This window comes from Aspergillus sydowii, assembly GCF_001890705.1.
Source record: "Aspergillus sydowii CBS 593.65 unplaced genomic scaffold ASPSYscaffold_4, whole genome shotgun sequence".
NCBI lineage: Eukaryota > Fungi > Ascomycota > Eurotiomycetes > Eurotiales > Aspergillaceae > Aspergillus > Aspergillus sydowii.
Window position 1 is genome coordinate 1,194,614 of NW_024467862.1, and position 26,592 is coordinate 1,221,205.

General features: G+C 49.3%; 7 protein-coding genes and 1 pseudogene across 8 annotated transcripts; 3 read left to right on the forward strand and 5 right to left on the reverse strand.

Moving 5' to 3' along the window:
• Positions 1-1,519: 1,519 nt before the first annotated feature.
• ASPSYDRAFT_t77 lies at positions 1,520-1,645 on the reverse strand (annotated as a pseudogene). Its single transcript has one exon. The product of its transcript is annotated as a tRNA-OTHER (tRNA).
• Positions 1,646-1,907: 262 nt separating this feature from the next.
• ASPSYDRAFT_44126 (uncharacterized protein) lies at positions 1,908-2,687 on the reverse strand. The gene is made up of 2 exons (XM_040846796.1): positions 2,344-2,687; positions 1,908-2,292 (listed from the first exon to the last, which is right to left on the reverse strand). The coding sequence occupies exon 1, from the start codon at positions 2,595-2,597 to the stop codon at positions 2,373-2,375; it is 225 nt and encodes a 74-aa protein (XP_040703545.1). The 5' UTR covers positions 2,598-2,687; the 3' UTR covers positions 1,908-2,292; positions 2,344-2,372.
• A 237-nt stretch (positions 2,688-2,924) lies between these two features.
• On the forward strand, positions 2,925-6,567 carry ASPSYDRAFT_894554 (uncharacterized protein). Its single transcript, XM_040852170.1, has one exon. The coding sequence runs from the start codon at positions 3,251-3,253 to the stop codon at positions 6,464-6,466; it is 3,216 nt and encodes a 1,071-aa protein (XP_040703546.1). The 5' UTR covers positions 2,925-3,250; the 3' UTR covers positions 6,467-6,567.
• Positions 6,568-8,911: 2,344 nt separating this feature from the next.
• Positions 8,912-10,770, forward strand: ASPSYDRAFT_148913 (glycoside hydrolase family 72 protein; the record flags this gene model as incomplete). The annotated part of the gene is made up of 5 exons (XM_040841850.1): positions 8,912-8,995; positions 9,068-9,105; positions 9,165-9,190; positions 9,249-10,004; positions 10,058-10,770. 5 exons carry the CDS (start codon positions 8,912-8,914, stop codon positions 10,768-10,770), a joined length of 1,617 nt encoding a protein of 538 aa, XP_040703547.1.
• Positions 10,771-11,554: 784 nt separating this feature from the next.
• Positions 11,555-14,214, forward strand: ASPSYDRAFT_44130 (SprT family zinc-dependent metalloprotease). The gene is made up of 2 exons (XM_040846797.1): positions 11,555-12,787; positions 12,849-14,214. Exons 1-2 carry the CDS (start codon positions 11,838-11,840, stop codon positions 13,915-13,917), a joined length of 2,019 nt encoding a protein of 672 aa, XP_040703548.1. The 5' UTR covers positions 11,555-11,837; the 3' UTR covers positions 13,918-14,214.
• On the reverse strand, positions 14,056-17,071 carry ASPSYDRAFT_1174984 (uncharacterized protein; the record flags this gene model as incomplete). The annotated part of the gene is made up of 6 exons (XM_040840296.1): positions 14,056-15,933; positions 15,996-16,155; positions 16,212-16,312; positions 16,379-16,613; positions 16,667-16,785; positions 16,858-17,071. 6 exons carry the CDS (start codon positions 17,069-17,071, stop codon positions 14,438-14,440), a joined length of 2,325 nt encoding a protein of 774 aa, XP_040703549.1. The 3' UTR covers positions 14,056-14,437.
• A 609-nt stretch (positions 17,072-17,680) lies between these two features.
• On the reverse strand, positions 17,681-20,222 carry ASPSYDRAFT_57284 (class I alpha-mannosidase 1A; the record flags this gene model as incomplete). Its single annotated transcript, XM_040849346.1, has 2 exons — positions 17,681-17,717; positions 17,770-20,222. 2 exons carry the CDS (start codon positions 20,220-20,222, stop codon positions 17,681-17,683), a joined length of 2,490 nt encoding a protein of 829 aa, XP_040703550.1.
• Positions 20,223-20,841: 619 nt separating this feature from the next.
• atgI (autophagy protein ATG9) lies at positions 20,842-24,552 on the reverse strand. The gene is made up of 2 exons (XM_040846798.1): positions 23,480-24,552; positions 20,842-23,414 (listed from the first exon to the last, which is right to left on the reverse strand). Exons 1-2 carry the CDS (start codon positions 24,223-24,225, stop codon positions 21,281-21,283), a joined length of 2,880 nt encoding a protein of 959 aa, XP_040703551.1. The 5' UTR covers positions 24,226-24,552; the 3' UTR covers positions 20,842-21,280.
• Between the last annotated feature and the right edge of the window lie 2,040 nt (positions 24,553-26,592).

Here is a 26,592-nt window from a genome sequence, read left to right on the forward strand (position 1 = left end):
TTCTATCGGGCTCGGCCAGCCATCGCCAGGACCGGGGTGTCTCGTCAGCGACCCGGCATTTGTGGAGTTCCCAACTTGGATGTCGACTTCGTACTTGGTAAATTTACTTTTGAATTTCTCGGTACCTGCCCTCCAGAAGTATGTATGGAGGAGTAGTGTTAACAAAACAAAAAAGTGAAAAAAGAAAGCTTTGGCGCCGCCCGGAATCGAACCGGGGCTGGCACGGCCACAACGTGACGTCATACCACCTTTGGATTGGTTAGATAATGCATTTATGATGCGGTTGATTAAGGGATTACTCACTAGACCACGGCACCTATTTGCTGAGCAATCCGGCCAAATTGTGGACTCTATTGAGGGCGCAGTACAATGTAATAGGATTTGATTTGCCGATGACCTTGCACACCAGCAGCTTAAGGAAGGCCCGTCCTCCAGAGTACTTCGGAAGCGTCAAGACCTAAGATAGGTAGACTACAAAAAATAACAAAAGTGCAGGATTTTACTAAACTGATATTATTACTTTCCTCCTGTTTTGTGATCGCCAGTACCCAAGTATCCACAGAACAGTCCATCATGAACCCAACACTCCGCTATCCGACACTGCTCGTCAATATGCTAAGCTTGTCTGTCCTCCATGGTGCGCTAGACGGGAGAGCGACAGCGCTGTAAGGTTAGCGCCGTATTTCTACGTTATCTGGAATTCTGGTGTCGTTCCTAGATTGGATATCTTGACTTTCGTGGAAAGGTGAGAATCTCCAGGTATCCGTAGAAGCCCGCCTACCCTTGCCAGAGTATCGTCAAAATCACAGTTGCCCGGGTTCCTCTGGGGAAGGGTCAGTCTGGTGCCTTCTTTTACGTCTATTCCTTTTTCATTGTCTATGTTGCAGCTCGCTTCATCTTCGAACATCTATGACGATATTCAACATGGCTGGCCTTCGGCTACCCAGCCCAGTCGCATTTACTTCTGTCCAAAAAGAGGCGTCACAAAAGAAAATCAACGGCTCCAGGGTTACGGTTCCAGATCGGAAAGCGGATGCATGTCGATATTAGTGCGACATGGCTTGCAGCTCTGGGTGGGCATTTTGCTGTGAGGGGCATCTGGCGGGAGGGTGTGGTTCATTGGGGCTTATTCTTCGCCAGTGGTTACGGGGGGGAGGGTGGGAAGAGTGAGTTGCTTGGACATCTGACAACAAACCGAAGGACCTGCCTCCCATTTCACTACTTTGCCACGGTTTGTTTCGCAGGTATCGTAGCCCAGGGGGTCCGTCTTTTCGACCTCTGAGATAAAAGCTAAATATACTGTAAACTTGCAAAGGCGAGTGTTTGGGAAGAGGCAAGAAAGTCATTGAGTCACACCGACGAATGTTAGTGTGCCAACTGGCCATGAGGTGTCTGCTTCAGATTGCATACTGCCTATAGTGTACAGAGTACTTTGCATTGTGCTTTCTGTTTTAGCGAGGAGAGGGGAATTAAATACAAAACAAGAAGGGGAAAAAAAAATAAAAAGAAAAAAAGACATTGGCGCCGCCCGGAATCGAACCGGGGCTGGCACGGCCACAACGTGACGTCATACCACCTTTAGGTAGGTTAGATATATGTTTATATTAAGAGGCAAACTCGGTGTTACTCACTAGACCACGGCACCTCATGCGTTGAAAAGCGTTCAAACTTAGGATAGACAGCCCAGGCTTTGTATTCTCGTAGCCGAGCAGCCTTCTGAAGGGAGCCTAAAATTGGTTCCTGCAAAAGTAGGGTATCACGAACGGCTGCACTCTATAATTGTGTTTTATATTTTAACCGGCTACAGTACGAACTTTTTACTCCTTAGGTAACTACGCTTGAACAAGAGATATTGTTGTTGTATTAATTTCTATACCAACGGCGGGCCTAACAAACCACCTGCAACCCGGTACGAGCCAGGGCCATGGTGGATATGATATGAGCATACCCCTTCGTTTCGCTGTGTAGCGATATTCAACACATAATATTAGTGGGGTGTGCTCCCTTTATAGTGGTCTCAGTGGTATTCTGGTTTGGTGTGACCGTTTTCCCTTTTTGAAGGTTAACCACAAATATATAATGTTGATTGTGCGTGCTAAAAGCTCGAACATAAATATCCCCAGGTGACAGTACAACACCAGTGGTTGGCAACATTGAGCATCACTGTGAGACTTCTCGACATTGTCGTCCCCGGTGAATCCTCCCCTCCCATATCAATGTCGAAGTGGCAAGGTCGACATTCGCCGTTTGCACAGTAAACGAAGTATTCAATATAGGGTCACACAAGGAAAGCTTGCTTATTCTTAGCGTTAAAATATGAAGTTATAAATAGGCCTCACATACCTATGTTCAGTGAAATTCATGCACCTTTTTCAGGTTGACTTGGTAGAGACATTTCCACAGATATCATACCACCCGGGCAAGATCTCAAGATTCCCTGAAAGAAGACGACAAGATGTGTTGCCCTGGCCTCGAGCAAGCTCAGCAATGTCCCTAAGCGTGACATGGTCGACAAAGATATTGGATACAACAGACCCGAAAACCAGAATACACTCACAGAGGTGATGAGCGACATGCACCAGCAGTGAAAAATACATTTATAACGGTGGTGACCCGCTTCCCTTCACCATGCAACAGTTTTCTTATACATGAAAACAGATCCCCCATTCTCCTCATCCAATATCGAGAAACCAACGGACGCACAGCAATCGAGGCCCATGAGGTTTTCAAATCCACTCCTTCACCTGGTTCAATTATGTCAGTGGCCGAAACAGTGCCCAACACCCACTGGAGCAACCAATTAATGAAGATTCGAACCCGAAGAATCGCACAGTCTCGATACACAACCCGTTCTCACAGTAACAACCCGCTCAGCTAATCCCCTCGAAGACAAGGCCGGCTCTTATGGCCAGGCTGCCGTAATATCAATTTTGGCGCAAGTACCCATGAAGATGGACGTTTCCGAGGAAGATAAGAAAAACACCAGACAGTCTCGGTTATGTCTGGAGCGTACAGCGAAACGCTACCGCTGTGCTGACACACCTGGAAACTGCGAACCTGAGGATACCGGCGACGCTCTCCAGCCGCGCTCCTTCAAGATGGCAAAAATAGAAGTTAATCATGCGTCACAACCTGCCAATACTAAGGTCAACCCTGAAAAGCAGCAAACCCAAGCTACCAAACCTGCAAATGACACAGCTACTGAGTTGAATGCCCAATATTTTACCATACATGCTTGGTTGCTTACGCCATGTTCTACAGATTCTACCCTCATAAGTCCGTGCTCATGATGCGATCGTCACTGCCCACAAGAAAACGCTCTAGCTCTCTACCGCGTCATACAAACTACAGTGAACACACCCACATGTCTACCGCTCATCGTGATAGACCGTATCACCACGAGCTGGTCACCATGAATGGCTTCCAGACAAGCAAGAAAACAGTGATGGAAATGATACGAACGGAGCTCAGTTCACACAATCTTGACGTATCTAGCATGGTCCTTGAACGGTTTAGCTGCATGATCCTAGACGGAGATGGATCGAAGGAAAACCTACGATTAATGCAAACATTATTCACGCAGCCCATGCTGCTCTCAAACGAGGATCTGGGCCGGGTTTTGCGTCTTAACCCGCTGGCCAGAAAAGACACCACCAACAAAAGCCCCGGACCTCGAAAGCATCTATTCTACATTCGCTCCTGGAAGTTTACACCCCTGCAGCTCTACAAACTTGCAAAGACCATACAGGAAAATGGACTTAGATTTTCTGAATTGGATGAATGGAAATTTGCTAGCTTCCTAGCGGGGTCACGCGAACTCACTGTTAGATATGTCGGTGCCACAACCAGCTACGAAGGTGCATTCAGACGTTTTTCAGATGATCTTAACAACAAGTCTGAAAGCAGCCTACTCGGTGCCTTCCAAAGTCACCTGGAGCGAACTTATCCCCAGGTATTCCACAGAGCCGAGATCCACATAGTTTCAGATATCTCACTGGAAAGATTTGGAAATGAGAGACAAATAGGGAGTCAACTCAATGCAGATGACACAGAGACGGTTCTGATTCATCTCCTCGGATGCCACTCGCTTATGAATTTGCAGCCTGGGGGAAACCATATCAGATACTTACCGAGTGGGGAAGATGAAACCATTTTCAGGAATCTTCGTACCAGATACTTCAAAGATTTTCTCTCCGGATGCAGTGTTTTCCCCGAGGAAAAGTGGTCGTGTTTAACTAGCCGATTTACCACAGTGCTTGCTGGAACGCCAGGAATGAGTGCCACTTCACCCCTCACAGGAGAACCCCTAAGGGGTGTTTTCAAGCGCCAAGCAAAACCATATCAATACTTCGGAGAAACTGTCATGACCTTCCTCGGTGAAGAGCTCACAGGCGCCCATTTCAAGGCTAGATGCTCTTTCCTCGACGGGCCGAGCAAATCAAGCAGGCTTGTCAGGAATATTGTTTATCGCATTAAGAACACCGAACAAAGCAACCATTTTGATAATAATCCAGGTCCAGTTCAGGACGTGTCCAAAGCTTTTGCTTTTCTCAATACAATGCCTCTACCCAAATATTCTGACGAAGCAGCCTCTCTGAACATTTTAACAGCTTACTTCCAGTGTACGCGACCAGTCATCGTGGTAACCTTTGGAAAGCAGGCCGCAAGTGCTATAATTTCTAACTTGACATCTATTGACGCCAAATCAAGGCGCGTCAAACCATTCTTCGCTCTCGGTACATGCCGACTAGCTACCCACTTTTATGGACCTGATGAAAATGATACGTTTATTCACATTCCCCTAAGCCACCCGGCGAAACACCAGTATGGCTCTCGGTCGCCTGTTGATTTACGCTTTTTTTATATCAGCATACAGTTTGCCTTCTTCGTTGCCTCATGCGCAACTAAGATCATAAAGGCGCATTCAGGTACTTCCCAGAAACCCCCCCGTAATGCTTTATGCATGGATATTCTGGATTACGTAGAAAGTCAGCTACAAAGTGGGATAGGGTCGCGCTTTCGGACCAATATGGAGAATGCGGGCAAGGCTGCTATAGCCGCTATGACATCCGGGAAGGCAAATGCACACCCGACGGCAGATATCCTCGATTACTCTGAGATAGAAAGCCGAAGATGGCACGGATATCAAACAGAGAAGGCAGAGTCATACGACAGCACGCCAAACATTCGGGGTTCTAGAGGAAGAGTGGTGGCTTACCCCCAAGGCCTCTTTATAGGGTTAACGGCAGTATTTGGAAAGAAAAATGGCATAGCGATTCTTGATGAAAATAACTTTCGGCGTATTTCATCATTCGGTGTGGCGGTCGGCGAAGCATATTCCAATGAAAGACGACGAGACCTAGAGAGTATTTGGACCCAGGCCAGAAGAGAACTACATTGGACAATCCCTCATTCAGAAGATAGAAGAGGTGACTGGATGGAACAATTTTTGCCTCTCCAACCAGGTCAACCATATCTTTTACGAATACTGAGTCAGCTTGCCGACTGCGATTATCTTCAGGCTCTTATTTGCGACAGTCAAAGACCTCCATGGTATCCACTACCGTCGACAGAGGCTCCCGTGAAAGATAACATGTGCGAAGCAGTTATTAAATGTGGTTTTTGGGTTCAAAAAAAGATCACCAAAAATAGTACATCCCTTTTTCCTTCTCGTTACTTAACAGCCAAGGAGATGCAGGGACATCCCATTGGGGTCAAAGATGATGGGACATTTGTGTTGAGATGGAAACATCCTGGCGGAAGCAACAAAAGTCTTACTCTGACTGCCCGATTTGCTGCCCCGCAATCTAGCCGGGACTCGAGGGCATTGTCTTTCACAGAGCAGGGGTTCGATATCGTCGATGCCAGCGGAAGTCCACTTCGGTCATTGAGCGTTTGGGATAGAGGTGCTTCTAAAGCCTCAATTCCAAGGACTTCATTTCTTTCTAGACCTCCAGGCCAACTTCTAGTCGATCTTTGGGTGGCTGTTCGTCAGGAATGTGGTCACGTAATTGACGAGAAGGAAGCCATTCAAGGAAAAAGGGAATGGGGCGTTAAAGGTCAGAAGATTCTCTCACTAAAGGCCACGAAGGAACAAATAGCACAGCAGAATTGTCCCCCGCTTGTTAATGACGCCAACTTTTTATTGTTTACTTTTCTCAATGAAAGGTTCCCTGACGGCGGTATATTTCGAACTGCTTCAAAGGAAAAGATTTTGGACTCTACTGAAGATCTGCAAGCTTTTGTTGAGTTTTGCCAGGCACCAGACTATATAACCCACCCATATGCCTCCGAGTGGATTGGATCTCTAGAGAGAGATATACCGCTCGTAGCAGTCCTAGGGAAAAACATCCAGCTTCATCGTACATGCAATACAGTACGATATAACCGCTGGCAGCCGCATCTAAAGAAAATGGTGGGTGAGGTTAGATTTGAAATTGGTCCGAAGAAGGGTGGGCATGTTTGATATTTTATCGTTCAGTTAGTATGATCTAATAGGTCTGAAAATGTTGAGAGTCAAAGTCCCGTTTTACCCGGTATACTACGGATAGTATTAGAAACTAGGAGTCATGGGCCACCTTACGAGGTAACTTAGCAAAAAAAGGGATGGTTAATTGTACTTAAATGTTATGTGGTAGTACTCTAGTACTATTTTGCCTACAAAATATTGAAGGCCAAAAAAAAGCAATTGGCGCCGCCCGGAATCGAACCGGGGCTGGCACGGCCACAACGTGACGTCATACCACCTTTGGAAAGGTTAGATATAAATTTTAATTGAATGGAAAGCTGAAGGTTACTCACTAGACCACGGCACCTGATTGGTTGAAGTCCTACTGTCTTTTGACGGATTTAACGCATCCGAAAAGCAGAACTTAATTGCTGGCCGCGTACTCTTTGACGACGATCGCAAATTAGATTACCAAGGGATGCCTCTAGCTACACCGTACGTCCGTTCGCATTTGCCAGAATTGAACTGCTAATTTCTAAATATCGTAGTGCTAGAGTTACTGTACTGAATTAGCTATAACCACATATCACAACATACTCTGTCCTCATACGTGATGAGAGAACATACACCGCCCTGTGTCGAGACGTTCGTCTTCGATACAAGTCTCTTCGTTGTCTGTCGATCTCTCAACCAACCTGAACCTGAGCCCCCGAGTCTGAACGCATCAAGCCCTATTTTCTGATTGGCTGACCGGCAGCTTCATTGTTTCAGAATGCAACCCATGGACCAATCTCGAAACAAGCGTAGCAGAGAGAGGTTGGGATAGTGTGGGCACTGGGCACCACTCACGGGCGGGTGGCAAGTGCACAGTGCGGATGTTCCATGGATGATGGGCCAGCTCGAGAAAAGGGGCGCGCCCTGAAGCTTTGAATACACACCCATGGACCAATTTACAGGGCTTACAGAGCTGGCGGGCGTATTTTCAGAAAGCGTTACTAGCGAAACTTACAGTCACGAAGACCATCGTGATATTCATATCTCAACCTCTGCAGTCTGCACAGTCAATCTTGAATATTCTACTTTTTCAATGCAAATGATACCCCGCGCTATCTAAACTGTATTCCTTGCCCGGCCTTCAATGACGTGGATATAATTATAAACGATCCCCGTTGATAGTGGTTACTGGTCGCAAACTCTGAAGGCGGAGCAGTCGACTATGGATCTGATCCTGGCCCCCTGTGGACTGTCGACAAAGATCGTCATCCTTTTCCACCGGTTCAGCCATCCAGAGTCTGAAAACGACCTGAGCCATGATCTCACAGTCGCAGTCTGTCCTCCTGCCACATGTATGATGCGGCTTCACCAGGGGCACGGCCGCTGGGCCCGACTCGGCAGTGGAGCCACGCCCTGAGTCCATTGCTTGTCGAGGCTCGAGAAGTCGAGAGTATACCGTTAGTCTCACAATGCCGAGAGTTCATGGAGTATGGTCTCATGGACTGTTGTACATAGGACTTGGCAAGCATCTCGCTGAAGACAATCTTGCACCGGTGATATGACTAGATGAGATCCCACCCTCTGGACGTCATCATGGCTGTCGCGTGCGTGCAAAATATGGAAACGGAGGATGAAACTCGACAGCGCCGTCTGCATTCGGTATTGACGCTACAACCGCAGTTGCTACACGTAATTCCACACGTCTCGCTCAGATACCTCATTCTCCTGGTCGAAACTGAAACCCAATGAGCAGTCGCAACTGTTGAGTTGAATCTCGCGAGACGGCAGAAAGCAATTGTGTGAGAGGGATTATCCCAATGACTCTATTTATATACACCCTGAGCGAGGACAGAGATAAGCTTTTCTTAGACCCTTCTTCCCCTGAAACTCGAACCCCGTGGAACCAGCTTGCGCGTTGCCGGACCTCTTGATACCAGCGCATCCCGTCGTGGAGCAGCCACGGGGAGGGCTGCGCAAATGATAGCCGTCAGAAGTGCATATCACCGAAAATCCTCAACGATCAGCCACTGCTGGCTTCGCTAGGAGCACGCAAGAGTGGACAGGCTCAGTCATCATCGAGTGCATTTTCCGTCGAATTGGATGGGTGGTGGCCTGTCCCTGAGGCTGACCAGCGATTCTTTGGTGCCTGGGGTCCTCCGTGGAGGAAGTATGAAATCCCTCCCAGCCCAAGACCCTTGCCTCCGACTTTTCCTCTCCTGCCATTCTCTCGAGAATCGACATTCTTTACTCCTCTACTTTTTTATATTCGTCTATTTTAATGCTATTCCGCCTCTACACTCACTTGAGCTTATTTTTCGAGACATTCCACAGCGAATACACCTCCATTCCTTTGTTTGTAAAGCTAGTCTTACACGCCACTCTTTCTATCAGATACATCCATTTGCAAGCACCAGGTCCTGACCCTGCGGTCGCATTGCTTAGCCCTCTTATTCACACTAGATTCTCAACATGAAGTTTTCGAGCATTTTGGCGGGTGCTGCCCTCTTTGCTAGCAGCGCTCTCGCCGCCGACCTAGACCCTATTGTCATCAAGGTACGGCGCATATACAGCTGAGCTGGACACGGTTTGAGGAAGTAGTGACAGTTGCTGATACGTCGTCTGCAGGGTTCCAAATTCTTCTACAAGAGCAATGACACCCAATTGTATGATATGCCTTCCCTGCATCTTCAGATAACTGAACTTGGCTAACGAACTGCCTCAGTTACATGCGTGGTGTCGCCTACCAACGTTAGTAGCTTACCTGGCTATTATTGCGACGATGAAGCCTTTTATTGACAATTTGCAGAGGAATACTCGGGTCCAAAGTCCTCCACAGACAACTACAAAGATCCCCTAGCCGACGCCGAAGCGTGCAAACGTGATGTCCCTATGCTTAAGAAGCTCAATGCCAACACCATCCGTGTCTACGCCATTGACCCCAAGAGCGACCACAAGGAGTGCATGAACCTCCTCAGTGAGAACGGAATCTACGTTGTGGCAGACTTGTCCTCTCCCGATAAGTCTATCGTCCGTAACGACCCCAAGTGGGACTACGATCTGTACACACGTTACACCGCCGTCGTCGACGAACTCGCTCAATACAGCAACGTCCTTGGATTCTTTGCAGGAAACGAAGTCTCAAACAACCCCAAGACCACCGGTGCCAGCGCCTACGTCAAGGCTGCTGTGCGTGATATGAAGCGTTACATCAAGGCCAAGAACTACCGCGAGATCGGTGTTGGCTATGCTACCAATGACGACTCGTCCATCCGTGAGGACATGGCCAACTTCTTCAACTGTAACGAAAAGGAAGAGAGCATCGACTTCTGGGGTTACAACGTCTACTCCTGGTGCGGTGACTCCAACTACGAGAAGTCTGGCTACAAGTCCCGTACCGATGAGTTCCGTGACTACTCGATCCCCGTCTTCTTCGCTGAATACGGTTGCAACGCTGTCCAGCCCCGCAAGTTCACTGAAGTTGAGGCTCTCTATGGTGACAAGATGGCTGACGTCTGGTCCGGTGGTATCGTCTACATGTACTTCCAGGAGGAGAACGACTACGGTATTTTCAATTCTCAAAGTAAATATTCAAACTGCCGCTAACGAAACAACTAGGTCTCGTTTCCATCAAGGACGGCAAGGCCTCGACCCTCGAGGACTTCAGCTACCTCTCTAAGCAGCTCGCATCCGCAACCCCCACCGGTACCAAGAAGAGCGAATACAAGCCCTCCAACACTGCCCTGCAATCCTGCCCTACCCTCGGCAAGAGCTGGGAGGCCACCGCCTCCCCTCTCCCCCCTTCGCCCAACCAGGATCTCTGTGAGTGCATGGAGAAGAGCCTCACCTGTGTTGCCAAGGGTGACATTAAGGGCAAGCAACTCTCTCAGACCTTCGGTACCGTCTGCGGCTACGAGGGGGGCAAGTTCTGCGAGGGTGTCAACGGAAACGCCACCACTGGCGAGTACGGTGCCTACAGTGTCTGCACTCCCGAGCAGCAGCTCTCTTTCGCCATGAACGCCTACTACGAAGGCCACGGATCCGACTCCCAGGCCTGTGACTTTGACGGTGCTGCCTCCTCCCAAAGCACCAGCGAGCCCACTGCTGCTTGCTCTTCTCTCTTGGAGCAGGCTGGTTCCGCGGGTACTGGTGTTGTCAGCGCTTCCCCCACCGCTGGTGGTAGCGGTGGATCTGGTGGCAGCGGCGACTCTGAGACCTCCGACGGTGCTGGAGTTGCTCTCACCCCCTCTAGCGTCCACGTCGGTGTCTTCCAGCTTAGCGCCTACGTGGCTACTGCTTTCTTCGCCGGTGCTGCTATGATCATGCTGTAGATTTGGTAATGGTTTGAATCTCGGCACGGCGATACCTCCTCATCTAACTATGACTAGGCTTTGTTTGTGCTTGTTCAAAATGGTTGATGTGTAGTCTACTTTTATTACAGTGCTGCTCATTGATCGCGTTGCTATATCTTGTTTGACCTGTTCTATATGCGACTGTTCTTAGATCTCCCGAGTAACTATTTAATTCTTTTATGTCCGTGCAGATGACTCGTCCTCTGCGGTTTATAGTACATATCTTGTAATAGATCTTGACTCGGCCTGAAATGTGTATGCCAATACACTGTAGACATGCCAAGAAGTTTCGTGCTGTGGCATGTTGAATCGAGTATCAGCGAGTTGGACGGTGGCCGCATGTAAGCAGTTCTACATTGTATATACCAGCGTTGAGCTTCCAGCCCGGAAACCTCAGTGCACCAACGGAGTTATACTAGATGCCTCTCAGTATTTTGCCCAGAAGACCACCGAATACTTTAAAAGGAGCAAGAGGAGAAGAAAAGACAAAAGAGGAATACTGTGTCCGGGAGGGGCCAGGGACAGATAGATGGAAATTAATGAGTATCGACACTGAATTGCCGTAGATAATGAACGCTTGGTTCTGGCGCTGGCCATACAGTTGGATGTCTCAAAACAGATCTTCCGGCTTGTCACTCTTGCCGTTCCTCCATCGTGAATTTATGCTCGGGTCTCCTATACCCGTTGTCAATTGGCGGGAGTGACCCGGACTTGTCAAGCGGTTACCCTTATCTGCAGGGCGTTGAGACGGACGGGACTGTTGCCGTGCCAACCATGATCTCCGTCAACCGCAAAACACCCCAGTGACAGGTCTGCTTGAATCAGTTGTTTCTGCAGTTTCTGCATCTGCAATACAGTCAATAGTCGGTCGGAAAGGAAAGGAGTAACCCTCGCCACTCTTCGAAAGAAGCGCGGAGTCTGCAGCGTGCCTCTGTATTGCGACCCCCGCGTATACCGAAATAAGAAGGCACGACAAACGGTCGGCCCGCGCAGGAACGGCAGGAACGACCTTCCATACCATACAATACGCCAAACAGTGACGAGCAATGGCCCGCCTGAACACGAGAAGCCAGGCGAAGCAGGACGACTCGCGAGAGAGATCCCGGCCCCAGCGTCTGACCGAGCGATATGTTTCTCCCCCGCCAAAGGACCGCCGTAGAGAACAGCGGACAATGACCGTGGAGACCCTCTTCGATAAACGGCCTCGACCAACGGAGAAACCGGCATTGGGGCGGAGCAAGTCAACCAGGTCGAGGGCAAAGACGGTCGCAGAACAACAGTTTGATATTTTCGCGGATAGCGATGGGACGACTGACCGGGACACGCCCAAGGCTAAGAAAGCGACACCTTTGAAGTTGGCGCGTACAAATTCGATGATTCTACCGCTGCCACAGCAGCCTCGGGCCCGGACGAGCAGGAAGTCAGAGCTATACAACTACGACAAGGAGAATGATCCGCTCGAGGAGGAGTTGGATCCTGAACCCGAGCCCACTTCACTTTCTAGAAACCCCTCCGATGCATCCTCGACCAGACGATCGCCGACAAGAAATCGAAACACACAACAGTTTACTACGTATCGACAACAGCAAAACGAATCGGAAGACGAGAATGCTGATGATAGTTCAAATTCGCTTGACGACTTTATTGTCAGCGACAATGACGAAGTGAGCTATCACGAAACCGAGGATGATGAAACCGAGGAAGAGGAGGAAGAGGAACATAAAGTGTCTCCACCACCAACACAACGAAGGAGATTACTTCGAGGTAGACGACCAGACCCGACAGCTGAAATAGAGAAAGCCTTGCTTGAGTCTGCACGACGGCCGAATCTTCGCCTTGAGCCCTCCTTACCGGCTGCGTTTGCGGCACCATCGCCAAACTCGGATAGAGTCGCAAGAAAACTATTCCAAAAAGAGACTGATGTTTCTGAAAAGATGGACCTTTTGAACTTAGAGGATAGTGATCCCTCCTCCCAGCTTCAAAACGATCTGTTTGGGTAAGTCGTGTTACCACCATGCCCACCCAATATGGGACAAGTTTGTATTAACGAAAGACAGGGCTGTTGACGTAGACTCAAACTCCCACACACCACCCAAAGACTCACCCTTCCAGACACCCCCACCAAGTCCATCAAAGAGTGTCTTGCACTCTCCGACGAAGGACAGAATTCGAATTCCACCTACCCCCCATCGTGAAAGCGCGGATGAATTCTGGAGTTTGGAAGTCACCAACAACTGGATTGACCAACACTCCCCTCGCAAAGTGAATCGACTGCTTCAGGAGTTTGACGAGTCTGATTGTGAATTCGAGTTCAAGCCAAAATCCTCGGAGACCAAGAAACAAACAAAAACCCCTAGCAAGACCGCGCTGAAAAAGGCAGAAGTCGAGGCAAGGAAAGCCGTGGTAGCACGCAAGAAATCATTCGATAATAAAAAGCCAGCACTTGCGGAAGACTTCCTCAAAGTCCTCGACGACGCTGTTTCCGGAGGTGAAGTCCAAAAGCGCGCAGCGGAAACCGGCGGTGTTCGCATTGTATGGAGCAAGACACTTCAAACAACTGCTGGGCGTGCAAACTGGAAGCGTGATAGGTCTCTTCCAACTCACGATAGGTCTGTGACACCACCTGATTTCACATCGTCTGGAACCGAGACGCCTTCAGTGAAAACGAAACATTACGCCACTATCGAATTAGCGGAGCGTATCATCGACGATGAAGACCGATTGATCAATACCCTAGCCCACGAGTACTGCCACTTAGCCAACTACATGATTTCCAACGTTCGCAATCAGCCACACGGTGCGAGTTTCCAGGCATGGGGTCAGAAATGTAAAGAAGCGCTCAGAGATCACCCAGTCTACGGCGGACGGATCGAAGTGACGATCAGACATAGCTATAAGATCGACTACAAGTACGTCTGGACCTGCGTTGACTGCTGTCAAAACTATGGACGCCACTCCAAGAGTATCGACCCTAGCAAACATCGATGCGGTAAATGCAAAGGTCTCCTGCAGCAGATCAAGCCCAAGCCAAGAAGTGTCTCGCCTAGGAAGAAGCAGCCTACTCCTCCCGCCGGCGCAGTGAATGATGTGGCGAAAAGTTTGGCAGTCGTTGAGCTGAGCCCATGAGATCTGTGCGTCCATGGATAATTGGACTTGGATTTCCGCGACTCGGCGTCTATTGGGCGTGACAGGAGATATTGGAGTTCCTTGGTGGTTTATGGCGCTCTCTAGCGAACCTGTTTCCTTTTCCTTTTCGTTTCTTGTGATCCAGGTTTTTGTTTCACTTTTGTGTCTCCTTATTACTCTGCTTGATGCATGGACGATCTCTACGAAATGTCAATAGGACAGAAGACATTGTTGCCTAATGTACATACTCGTGAAATAATAATCACTCAGATATGGCATATCGATTCTCTATTAGAGGCCTTTTTGTTAAGCCGTAGACATTCTTTTCGGAAAGCCTTAATTTTATAACGCAGATACGTAGTAAGAAGGATAGAACAGGGTATGTATGTATGCATGCACAGATATAAATTAGCAACATGCCTTAAATCAGCAACAACGCTAGATTCGTTCAGTGGGCGTGCGATTATATATAGACATTAAAATATCTCTCGGCTTCTACTTATTACTCTGTCTCCAACTCTCAATGCAACGAGACATTTTGCACCGCCTCTTCAACACTGACAACTGCATGATCCTGCCCTTGTTCAGGTCCACTCACACCAGACTCAGTTATTTTGGCATCCTCCACAGCGGTGGCAGCAGAGGTAGAAGAGGGGCTCTCAACCAAATACTCCGGGTGGAGGAAGGTAGTTGCAGCGCTGCTCATGCTACTGATACTGTTTCCGCTCTGGCTGACCTGCGATGTGTCCGAGGAGTCTGTCAGTGTGTGTTTGCGTCCGCTTCTGCGTGCTCGCGGCGGTTCTGGTTTCTGAGCTTGTTTGTGGGGTTGGGTCTGGGTGCCCTGCGGAGTTGTGAGTCTTGAGGGGCTTGTGAGGGGGGTGCAATGGCTGGATGATGAGAGGTTATGGTGGATCCCGGAGCGACGAGGGGGTGGGACAGCAGGCGGAGGGTTGGATGCGGAGCGGCGAGCGACGGGGTGATGATGAGCTGGCGGTGCTGGAGGTAGGTGGCTATGAGCGGGATTAGGGACGGTGGATGAGTTTCGACGTTCTGGATCAGAAATGACAGGTTCTGAGGTTGTTATGACGGGGGTTGCAGATAGGAGACTCGGACTGTTGGGGCCATTAATAGTATTTCCTTCCTCTGCGATGCTTGCCGTGGCCACTGGGCTGATGGTTCCTTCGTCCACTGTTGCTCGTCTTCCGCGCCAGCGCCTTGTCTTCGGAGGTAGAGGTTTCACTTTCTGTTTTGTAGGGCTTGATTGCCTTTCAGGTTGGTGACCGTCATGGCGGCTCGGTGTGATGATACCTGGCTTTTCGCGCTGGGATGCAACTTCGTGTACGCTGAGGGAAGACGTTGAGGCAGGATCAAGATGCATCCCTAGCCTAGCGACTTGGCTATGTTTGCGAGGTGTTTCACTCGCAGATGCGGGAGAGTCTCGACCATCAGCCCGAGAAAACGATAAGTCTTCCAGTGAGCTGCCCCGCGTACTGGCGGACTCGATTGACTGGGAAGATTCCAGAGACGTCCCCATCTCGGCGTCTGACAGGAGAGCACTGTCGATTGTTGGTAACGAGGAAGTCAAGCTATCCTCCCTTTGGGGGACATTGCCAGGTTTATATGGCTCTTCTTCATCACGTAGCCAGTCAACAGTAGCGCATCGGAGGACTAATCGCCGAGTCGTTTCATCAACTTCGTCGAAATGCGTGATCTTCTCGCACTCGGCAGTGGTATTGCTGGTTAATTGACCTCGGACTAGAAGACTGAGCATGCGTTTGAGTTCGTCTCGCTTGTAATGCGGGGGTAGTCTCAATTGAGTATGCGCAACCAGAGGGTAGAGAACCCTGAGGTAGGTGTGTCGAAGAGCCGAGGCTTCCTCCGGGAGATCGAGAAGGTTCCGTATGAGGATGTCAACTAAAACGTGGAGGTCATTGGTGAAAAAGTATTCATAGGTACTCGGAGTTGTGAAGATAAGATAAAGCAGTTTAAGCGTAAGAAGTTGGAGCGACGTTTCAGCTATGAATCCGGGTCAGATAACCGTATGTATAGGATAGCTCGGGAATGGCTAGGTCAAGTACCTTCTCTATTAATCAACAGAATGATATTCTCACCGAATGTCTTGTAAGAGTTCCCATGCATAGACAAGACTTTGATGACCTTGTTTGTCAGCGGATTGGAAGGTGATTGCTCATCGTTGGGGTTATGGGCGGATATCATAAACTGCTCATTCAACACCAACTTTGCACAAATCAGTTAGTGATTTTTGGTAAGTAATATAGAGAAAGGAAACATACCAGCACGCGAATAACAGGATAATGGTATGGATCGTTGGCGTCAAATGATAGATTCTCAATGATATCAAACAGACCCCGCACAAAGTCGTCGTCCACGAGAACTGTCATGAGAAAGCAAGTCAAAAACCTGGTCATAAAAACCGACCACTAACCCATAGGAAGCTCACCTAGATCCTCCAATTTGATTTTCTGTATTCGCGACAACTCATACAGCAGATCCATCAGAAGTCGATGTAAGCCAGCCCCACCATCGTCGTCTCTGTCCAGAGTCCGCATATGAAGCAGTTCAAGCAACCGCGGAAACGCACCCTCCTCGTTCATCATATGCAGTGGGAACTCATGCTGCCGCCCGTCGAAGAGGAGGAAGGACGCAATCATATGCAGGGTCACGGGATCATCTTCCTATCTCTGGTGTGAATAAGTGTCCTTTGCCAAAAGCGGATAGGCAGTGGTACCTGTAGTAAAGCGTAGATCATCTGTCGCCGAACGTATTCCGAATGGGCGACAAAGGTTGTCGACGAGAGCAGTTTGAACGAGCATCTCGCAACCTCGAACTCAGACTGCAGATATTCTTCTGTTCGGATTTGCGGAGATGGGTTAGCCTATTGCGGAGGCTTGTAGTGTGGCAGGATAAACATTCGGTTACCTTTGTATTTGGCAGCCAAGTTCAGATACGCCCGGAGTGCGTTATCGATTAGGTCTTCTGAGGAGCAAGGGGCGGATACAATATCTTGGATGTCTGCGCAAAATTGGAACCGGTCAGTTCTAGAGACGAGGAGGCTAAGCGCGGGGGACCCAGAAGAACGAGACGTACTAGTCCAGAATTGTTGCTCATTATCCACGGAGACCTCAAGCTCCATTTCCCACAACTCGATCGTCGTCGTCGGGCCTGTTGGGTCTCTGCTTCACTCATCCCGTCCTGCGCCCGTCAAACAAGTTGGATGTGGGCTCCGTTGGGAGGAAAGATGAGGAAGCGAGAACGCTCCTCGTGGTGTGTCGAATAAAATCCTGGAGATAAAGCTGGTGAGAAGAGCGAGCGAAAGAAGGAAAGGAAGGAGAAGCGAGGGGGAGAGAGAAGGAATGGCAGAAGTTGCCCGGTTGGCGATGACGATGGAGAAGAGGAAGACTTACGGTACTAAATAAAGCGTGGCTGAAACCCACTTTAGCCTTGTCACTTCTGCGGCATCCACTTTGTCATCCGTATTATATTTATTTACTAGTTACTTCACCAATGGCTTTCATGCCTCATTTGGTACCGCCAGATAACCTACGTGCTGAGCAATAATTTTCCATGCAAATATACAACCAAAAGAGACTAACGACTTAATAGCAAAGGGTCAAAGTGAAGCAGTTCCCTTTGGATAACTTACTAGGGCGGGGCTGAATATGCGGGAAGTGGTATTGGTTTACATTCACAAATACAGCTTATAGCTAGGTACAGACTCATACAGAGTGATTTGACATGGTATCTATCCGGGGCGTTTGAATGGATGGGCCTCGGTGTTTCTGGGGGAAAGAGTCAGCAATTGGTAACACGACACCACCGGGCAGCACTTACAGGACATATTCATCGAGACTCATCACGCTCGGATCACTGAATAGAAGATAGAAGTATTTTAGGGTCTCCGCAGTCCAGAATGACTGCATATTGTCTGTTGGTCGCGGTTCATCAACGGTGACGTCTCTAATAGCAGAATTGGCTAGGTCCGTCCTTGTCGCTTTATCAATAGCCTGGAACATCTTCCAGCCCTTCTCTCGCCAGTAAGAGTCACCTGTGAGACGGAACATAACAAAAACGGATTCTATCGCTTCCGGTCGAAGGAGGTATTGACGGGCTGGGATCCCTACCATGCCTGGTGGAAGGCGGTCCTTTTGGATCTTTTTCGTAACGTATGCCTCCTGCGTGAGCTCTCCCGTATTACCAGAGCCTTGGCCTTCAGTTTGTCCGTTGATGGATGACTTCTCGAACGCTGGTCCGTTAGTGGTTGACTGCTTGGTTGTGTCTTTCTCGGGTTTTTCTTTCTCCGCTGAAGTACTGGATTCAGATGTTGAGATGACATGCCAGTTACCCTTTTCGGGTTCGGCAGACCGTTTACTGTTTGACTTTAGCCGCTTAGCAGCGTAAGGGTCTAAAGCCGCATAGTAAGTTTGGTCGCTCCATTCGCACGGCTTCCCCTTTTCACAGGGGACCAACAGGAATGCCTCCGGCATAATTCCTGTTTTGGTGGCCTCATACGCCCAGACACAGCCGTCCGTCAGCTGGCTGGCTAGTTTCATGTCGTCTTCTAGCCCCAACAGTTTGGAACCAATGGCAAACATACCGCCAGCAAAGCAGGCAAGGTGGGTGCCTTCGTAGGTAAATGACGCGTCAAGCTTTTTTGTCCAAGTCATGGTTGACAGGAACCGGACATCGCGGTTGTTTTTGAGCATCGGCTGGTAAACAAGATGATTCCGTACCTGAACCATAGCTTTCTTGTACATGTTTAGATACTGGTCGTTATTACCACCAAGCAACAGGTATTCCTTTGGTAAGAGCTCGTATGTAGAGTCACCAAGAGCACCAAGTCCGAATTTGTCAACCCCAGAGATTGGATCATTGAGGCCACTATGGCAGTCTTGTTTTTGGGGAGGTGTCCGTTTGCTGAATGTTTTTGAAGAACCGGGTTTGGACGGATCAGCTTTGCCATGATAAGCTGGTTCTGCAATGTCACCGAATTGGCTCATATGGTGTGACGCCTGGCTTGTTGGATTGATCTTGCGGGACGATGGTGAGCCTTGGACGGGTTCCCCAACGGCGGCTACCTCTCGCTCGTACCCTGGAATTTCCCTGCACCCGGATGAGTCTAGGTTAAGGGGCCACAAGCCGGGTAGTTTCGTGCGATCCTGATAATCTTCGAGCGCGTTTGTAATTCGGGCAACCGCATCGTAGTACTTGTTATCCTTGGTCAATTGCGCTAGGCGCGTGAACTCCATGGAGAGTGAGCCTAGCTCCGCAAGAACAGCCGAGTAACCCCCTCGGCGATTCCGAGTTGCATACTCCGGCTTCCACATATAATAGAGGTCCGGCATCCTGTTCGGTGTATCGAACGCGCCCATCAAGAAATTTGCGAGTTCAACAGATTTCTCCAACAGCACATCATATTTGTGTCCCGAAATATCATAGGCGCCGAGCATTCCACCTAGGTAACGAATGACAGTCTCGAAAACCGGGATGTCTTGCCTTTTGGTGGTTGTAAAGTCGATCTTCTTTAAATAGTCGACTGCCATGGAGAATTCCTCCTTCAGATCCATGATCCACAACGTATCCAAGCTGTCAACAAGGGTTGCACCCCATCCATTGTATGGATTACTAAAGCCACCACGAAGGGGATAGACCTCGTCGTGGCCCATGGCGGAGACCTTATAGCCGTTCCAGGCATGTAGAAAAGCCGACTTTATACTTTCAAGTTGTTGCATCCGGTGCATCTTCTCGGTGGATGATTCGTCCTTGGCTTTCACCTGTAGCTTGGGAAGCGATTTTGGTGGCCCAGTTGGTAGTCTTATCAGAGTCTCCGGGTCAATTGGAAACTGTTCGGGCATTGGCTTCCAGTGAGGCACTGAAGACATATCTTCTTCAGTTCCCTCATCGTTGTTACTCTGTGTTTGTGCGCCTGTCTGGGGTCTGTGGCCACTAGATTCCTCGTTTTGAGATGGTATAGCGGTCGGGCGACCTGGGCGTTCTATTGGCGGGACTGGCCTGTCATTTGGACCTTTGGAAGGTGGCTGATGTTGTCCCGGTTGTTCTAACGGAGCCGGTGGTTTCACCGAGACTTTGTTATCACCATTGTCTTTATTATTCTTGGCCTGGTCACCAGCGTCGTGGTCGGGGATAGGGGGTTTTCGATTATCAGCGGGCGGCAAAGGGACCTGCAAGACAGCAGATTGATCGCGAGACCGGCCAAAGTGGAGTATAAGCAGGACGAATATGGCAGCAAATACCAAGGAAATGCGATATCGTCGGGCACGAAACATTGTCGGCGAGATTCCCGTTGCGGCCTAGGGGTTCACTGGAGAGGAGGAACCAGCGTGATTAACGCAGGAAGCGAAGGTAAAGGCGCCGTCGCTCTAGGGCGAGGATATTTCGAAGGACAAAGTCACAAGCTGATATTAAAGAACGACGACAAGGAAAGGGATTACTATTGGTATCATTCAGGTCATTTCGAGTAATGGGTGTGTTGCGGTCGCGCGAAGTCGCGTGCAGGAGATAGAGTAGTGACTGTGGACAGGATGAAACTTTGTAAGGGGTCCAGACAGGTAATTCAGTTAGAAATTGGAAGTTGAAACGCAGGACCGGCTGCAAGGCTGGAAAAAGACGGGGAGCGCCCGTACTCAGGTTATTTTCTCCGTGTTGTGAACTGCCCCGTTGGTGCAGGTGATTGACTAAATATGCGAAGCTTACGGAGTACAGTAGGAACGGAGCCAACGAGCCGCCGAAGAACGCCCCAGACCCTGGCGGGCCGTGGCTTACGGTGCTTACTGAGTGTTGTCAAGGCAAGCCGGTGACATCAGGCAGCAACAATTGGCCCCAGTACACCTCGAGGTGTCAAAAAAAGAGACCAAGACCAATGGTATTTTATAGTTAGAAACGTTCTGCAGATGTTCGACGCATTCCAGAGAATTTCCCGGGTGGTTATTATGCGTCTGTCCTAAGTTTGGGGATGTTTACACCTGGGGAAGCTCGGGAAAGGGTCTCGACCCTGAGTCCCCACGCAACCCTTTACTAAATTTAGAGCCGGTCGGCCCTCAGCAATATGTCGATATCTCATGGATATTCAAATGATTTGGACAATCTTTTGTTTTTGAAAAGAATACGCCCCATCATTGCTATAGACACTGAGACATCGTGTGTGAGGCCGAACGCTCCCCGCTTGCAATTGGTCCATGCATGGGAATTGCTGTCTCACACTTATTGCCAGGCTTGTGCTATGACTCTACTGCCTAGGTAGTACAACACTGTCTGTGAACAGAACATCGCTTTAATTCTCGGACACCCTATCTAGTTTGCAATATGTGACGACCAGGTGGCATCTTTAGAGACCAACAGACGCACGAGGTCTGTTGTCCTTGTTTGCCTTTTGGAACTGCTGAATTAGCCCGAGGACTCCAGCGCCCCCGACTATGGCGTCTACGTTTTCGGCATCTGCATCATCATCATCTGCTCCATCGCCCATTAGATTCATTCGCCATGAATCTTCAACGTTACTGTCACCCGTTCCTGGGTCGCCGTTTGACCCAGAAGTTGCATATGGTGGTTTTGTTCTTTGCCCAGAAGCCGTCCGGTGTGTGGTTGTGACAGGCGATTCGTTATCGTCGGACACAGATTCGGATACGGGCTCTGGTGGAGGACGGGCTAGCCGATGGCGTTGGTGTTGTGTGGTGCGATTTGCGGTCCGAAATCCAGACGCTGATGGCTGATGATGTGGGTCGAGAAGCAGCGACGGAGCAGGAGAGTCAACCTCACCGATCCCGGGTGGCCCGAATCGAGCGGCGCCGAGAGTAGAGTGCTGGATGGCGATTCCAGTTGCCGGCCCGAGGCGAGTCTGAGTTAGGTCCTGTCGATTCCCAACGTTGCCCAGCCCGACCAAGGATGGAGATCCCAGGGATGGGAACGTTGGTGGGGGATGGAACGAGCGCTTGTTTGCATGGCCAGGACGAGTATTGCCGCCGTAGTTATCCAAGAATCCGTAATAGGAGGCGAGCATTTTTCCATCCTTTGTTGAAAAGTAGTCCGCGCGCGGGTCTTGCCTTGCGTTCTCACGCTGATTGGCATATCCCTGGGGCATGGCATTTGTACCCTTTTTAAAGTCAAAGACAGCAAAAGAGCAGAGATAGCCCATGCCATCGACATGGACGGTAAATTCACGAAAGAAGTCGATCACACGTTCGCTGCATTTGGGTAGGCTGAACCATAGAATGAACGGTGTGAAGATCATGCTCAGTATCTCTTCCATGAATATGACAATCTTCATCTGATACGATACAGCGAAGTCCTTTCGAACGTCATCGCTGTGCAGTTTCCCTTTCCAGTGGCTTGGAAAGTAGTGAGTAAAGTCAATAACTTGGAGAAGGGCATATTCCGGATCAAATACGTCGGTGTCTTCGGGAACCATTCCTCGCGCAAATGCCCAAACAGATCCAAAGATACCAAGGTAGAAGAGTACAGTTCGATCGTGCGTTAACTCAAATCCAAGAAATAGTTCCGGGTCTATAATAGATGCCAAAGCCAACACAGAGGTGAGCGCACCAGAAACGAATGCAATGAAGCCCGCAACTTGAATGGTCTTGTCCTTGGGGAACTGATCGACGTAGCGAGTTGCAAATGGATAGGACAAGTTGATTCGGCGTTCAAAAAGATGCCATAGTTCGTTAAACTCGCGGAATTTCCATTCAGCTAATGGCGTATACTGACGTGATGAGAGTTGCGACGGACTGTTCTTGTATTCGTTAAAATAGCGAAAGAAATGATGCATCATAAAATAAACGACGATGAAGGGCGCTATAAATATGTTCATTATCCCAAAAAACATAAACCGGCGTCGTAAGCCATCACTCAAGGCTTTGCGGTGGGTATCTTTCAAAAATAGTGGTCGTACTTGGCCTTGCTCATTGAAAACATAATCCATAATGCAGAGGTTGATATTCCACTCTAGGATGCGGGAGAACAGTTGCCTGTTTCGCAAAAACGGTACTGGAAGCGTCAAATCTAGGGTGTCTTTATTGATCAACGCAATCAGATAGTTTTCTTTTCGCATCAACCGATTAGCAATATCATGAGCATCCATTCGTTGCTTGGACTGGCTGCCCAGTAATCGGCGGTTATATGCCGATACGGCACCGGCAGTAGCTGGGTTGGAGTCTCTCAGAACCATTAATCGGCTGACAACCTCTTGCCATGAGATGGTCTGAATCTCTGCGTCGGACACTCCAAGTAAGTAATGATAGAAATCATGCATGTTTTTGAGTCCTCTAATGTCCAACAGCAGCTGAAAGACTTTCCCGACCCAGAAAAGGCAAAGTAGCCAGAGTAAGAACGTAGAGGACATGGACATCTTGCTGGTGCATTTTGGAATCAGGATGTGGTCTAGTGTTTTGCTCCCGCGGACGCGATGATAGTCGATGCAGTTGGTGAGGAATGTAGTAAATCCCACGATAAATGCAAAAGTCCTGTTTATAGTTAAGGAAACAACCCAAAGCCGATATCACCGAAAAGGAACATGGGGGAAACGTACATTATACTCAAAATGCGGTTCAGGAGAATGGACCAGATCCCATTTCCTAGAAAGTAGGTATAGACATCCTTCAAGAAGTTGTCTAGATTCTCTACGTTTGCCCACATCCACATAGCTTTCTCCTTCGGATCTACTAACGCCAAATTAGGATGACCTGCTGACCAGAGGCTCCTTGGACGATCCCGCCAGGGAAGATCGTGCGAAGGTCGCCGATCCGTAGTATGATCCCATCGAATGTGGTTACGACCGGGTGAACGAGCAGTTCGAGAAGGTTGCGGGTCAGAAAGGTGATGCGAGGGCGGAGGAGGGAGTCGTATTTTTAAATCGTCATCGTCATGTTGACCTTCCATCAGAAGAGATGCCGGAACGTCATCATCATGGTCATCGTCGTTGTCATCATCGTCGACAGTATTCGGCCGGGAAGATGTTGACTGCATCCACCTGGGGTTGCTGTGTTTACGGCGACGAGGCCCAGATCTAGAAGCATCTACCCGATGCCCTCTTTGAGGAGTCAAGAAGGTATCACTCGGACTCGGGGACTCCTCTCGCGCAGCGTCTGCCATCGCATCTTCAAGCTCACGATCGCTAAACCGCGCCTCTAGGTTGACATCGTCATCAAATCTTAAGCCAGCACGCTCCTCCACATCGGAAGCATCCGGATCGTCGTCGTGTTGGCGAATAGTTTCGTATACAGACGGGGCGCCGTTTGGGGGGAGGAAGCGAGACAGGACATTCGAGGCCATCATAATGTGCTAAAGGATGGAAAGATAGCCGTTCCTATTATCAGCATGAACGAAGAAAAGCATTAGTGTATAGCGATGGCGTCTAAGCCAGATTCGTTGTCCAAATGGCAGCCATCAATCAAATGATAGATAGCCGACGAGACGTGGAGGTGCGATAAGCGGGATTGCTATGGAGCTTAGGTAGCTCCAAGAATGACGAGAGATGATATAAAGGCAAAATAGGAGTAGAATTTAGAAATTAACTGCTTAAACTCCGAGGAAGCGGGCAGTTTTAATGTTGTTTACAAAGACATCGTGACTGACAACGGCAGGTTGCAGCTGATACAAGCCTCGATCTCATGACATGGATAGAAGCTCAGGTCCGCGCGGGAGAGTGTGATGCAGGCGGTCAGTGACTCAATCATGGAGGCCTGAGGCATAACAGATGTGACTTGGGACGTCTTATCAGTCGTGACCGGGTTTCTCTGGCTTGAGCTATGATTGATTTCATATGGCAGACTATCTTATCCCGACAAGATACTTACAGTGAGACACATTTAGACTATCAATTAGGGGGCACATCAGTTAAAAACCACTCCCTAATTGTTGGGAAGCGTTGAAGCGCGAACCGTGAACGACTGCAAATCGCTGACGACACGAGTCAGGAAAGCGGGATCGAACCACCAATAAGCTGTTGACCTGGGTTCGAAATGTCTTCCGCTGGGCCGTGCGGGGGCTCTTTCACCCGGTGTGGATAGTAGTAGGGCAAATGCCAAACAGACACTGCAAACTCCGTCCAGCCTCCAGCGAGGTTCCAACTGAGAGGAATCCTGTTGTGGCTGATGATTCCCTTGCTGCAAAGCCAGCATATGCGATGCACGTCTGTGGAGGTGTTGCTGCAAGGTTATCAGAAGAATCAGAGTAAACTACGGAGCATTGTTCAGGGACCAGGGTTCTAATAAGCTTTACCGCCATTTGAGGGGTCTGCGCCATGAGATGCGTACTCGTTTCACTACCGACGCCGGTAAGATGAGTTGATGCCAGATGGAGCTCATCCAGTGTGGTTTCTGCTGACGGGAATGCGACTGGCAGATCCAGCCATGTGTTGTCCGCCGTGCGCGCGAATCAGCCCGTCATCTCACCAACCGACCAATCTGGATCAATAATGCCAGCGGGAGTCGAATAACTATCGTACTACGTCCTCCGTAGAACTCGTAAACAAGTGGGCATCTTGAATGCTAGTGGTATTAGTAGAGGTACAGATATTCCCATAGGTTCCAAGTTGCTCGTTGAGCAGTTCACTCTCGGGACACTACCCCGGGACTCCCGCGATGACTTGCAGGGGGCAGACATGCCAGACAGACTCCATGTACTATGGATGCCGGTCATTGTGATCATGGTGATGATCTGAAACATTAGCATTGACCACCCAGAGTCATATCGTATACTTGTCGCGCCTGGTCAAGGAAGAGCCCAGGCCGAGCCGCGAGGTAAATAGTACAACCTTCCCTGCTAGATGGTGCCATCCCAAGCTGGAGCCTCTTGTCGGCAAGAGCTCTCGGAGAGAAGGAAGAAGGAGGGGAACCTTTCTTCAAGAGAGGTGGGAGGTTTTCTGCAGAAGACAAAGCCTGATTCGACCATGAACGAGAGAGGGAAGGGTCTTGATGGGAAGTGGGCTCCAATGAAAACAGTATATCAACACTCTCGACACACCGACTCAAGCGTTCGATTCTGCGATGGCTAAACCCCTTTGTCTATGATTCATAGGTAATTAAGCGCCAATTGTATCTAACTATGTGCTTCTCTGTTCATGTGTTGAATATATTATTGAGAGCGTCAGCTTGCGAGGTGACAAAGAGCAGAGAAGGAAGCGGGTGTGGGGAGGAGATTTCCTTGTCTGCCGGCTGTTGTGCTCCCCTCTGCTCTATACCACCACTAGTAATTAGTTAGTGTACGAGTTGGAGCGTCGTTATTCTGTGGTCTCTTCGTTCCCTGCCCAACAGCTCTGCTGCTCCATCTCGTTCTCACTCCTCTCTTCCCCTTCCCCCACCCTCGCCCTCGCCCTCGCCCTGCGCGCTATTTGTGTCCCTCTTTTCGCTTACCCGATAACCGAAAACCTCCTGCTGCTCTCCGTACAAACAGACAAAATCTTAGAAGTACCAAAAATTAAGACAGAAAAAAGTACTGCCACCCCGGCATTTCGTCTTGGACGTTCGATCTGCAGCCCTCCCTAAGTCCCAACCCGCACCGCCAGCACGAAATTAACAACAACTGATCGATCGCTTCTTTCACAACCAATTACAACAGGTCATCTCTGCGTCCTTCAGTCTACAAAGGCCTGAGCCGGCTGAGAATAGACTGATTAACAGTATGGTGTTCCCCCTCTCTAAA